The sequence below is a fragment of the Mustela nigripes genome, chromosome 7 (genome assembly GCF_022355385.1).
Source record: "Mustela nigripes isolate SB6536 chromosome 7, MUSNIG.SB6536, whole genome shotgun sequence".
NCBI classification, from domain to species: Eukaryota; Metazoa; Chordata; class Mammalia; order Carnivora; family Mustelidae; genus Mustela; species Mustela nigripes.
Window position 1 is genome coordinate 22,008,258 of NC_081563.1, and position 978 is coordinate 22,009,235.

The 978-nt window shown below is 51.8% G+C and overlaps 1 protein-coding gene across 1 annotated transcript in view; it reads left to right on the top strand.

The window, feature by feature from the left end:
- The window catches only part of SPATA31H1 (SPATA31 subfamily H member 1), an 8,259-nt gene that overhangs the window by 3,991 nt on the left and 3,290 nt on the right, over positions 1 to 978 (top strand). The window contains 1 exon segment of the mRNA XM_059407614.1: positions 4 to 343. Coding sequence (XP_059263597.1) covers positions 4 to 343 — 340 coding nt within the window.

Genomic DNA, 978 nt, shown 5'->3' on the forward strand with positions numbered 1-978 from the left:
AAGAGCCATCACAGTCCCTCTGAGAGGAGCCACTGAAGTCCTTCCCTGAAGAGCCATCACAGTCCCTCTGAGAGGACCCACCAAAGTCCTTCCCTAAAGAGCCATCACAGTCCCTCTGAGAGGAGCCACTGAAGTCCTTCCCTGAAGAGCCATCACAGTCCCTCTGAGAGGACCCACTGAAGTCCTTCCCTAAAGAGCCATCACAGTCCCTCTGAGAGGAGCCACTGAAGTCCTTCCCTGAAGAGCCATCACAGTCCCTCTGAGAAGAGTCATCGAAGCCCTTTTCAGAGGAGCCATCAGAGTCCCTGTGAGAGGAGATGTCACAGTCCCTCTGAGAGGAGATGTTGCAGTCCCTCTAAGAGGAGATGTTGCAGTCCCCTTGAGAGGAGCAGTCACAGTCTCTTTCAGAAAACTCATCACAGGGGCACCTGGGTGGCTCAGTGGTTAAGCCGCTGCCTTCGGCTCAGGTCATGATCTCAGGGTCCTGGGATCGAGTCCCGCATCGGGCTCTCTGCTCGGCAGGGAGCCTGCTTCCTCCTCTCTCTCTCTGCCTGCCTCTCTACCTACTTGTGATTTCTCTCTGTCAAATAAATAAATAAAATCTTTAAAAAAAAAAAAAAACTCATCACAGTCCTTTCGAGGTGAGAGGACATAGCCCTTTTCAGAGAAGACAGTACAAGCCCTCTGAGAGGAGCCATCGAAGTCTTCCTTGGAAGAGACCTCACAGTCCCTCTAAGAAGAGCCACCGAAGCCTTCTTTAGAAGAGATATCACAGTCCACCTGAGAGGAGCCATCGAATTCCTTCTCTAAAGAGCTTCAGAGTCCCTGTGAGAGGAGCCACTGAAGTCTTCCTCACAGTCGCTCTAAGAAGAGCCACTGAAGCCTTCTTCAGAAGAGACATCACAGTCCCTCTGAGAGGAGCCTCTGAAGTCTTTCTCAGAAGAGCCATCACAGTCCCTCTGAGGGGAGCAATCGAGA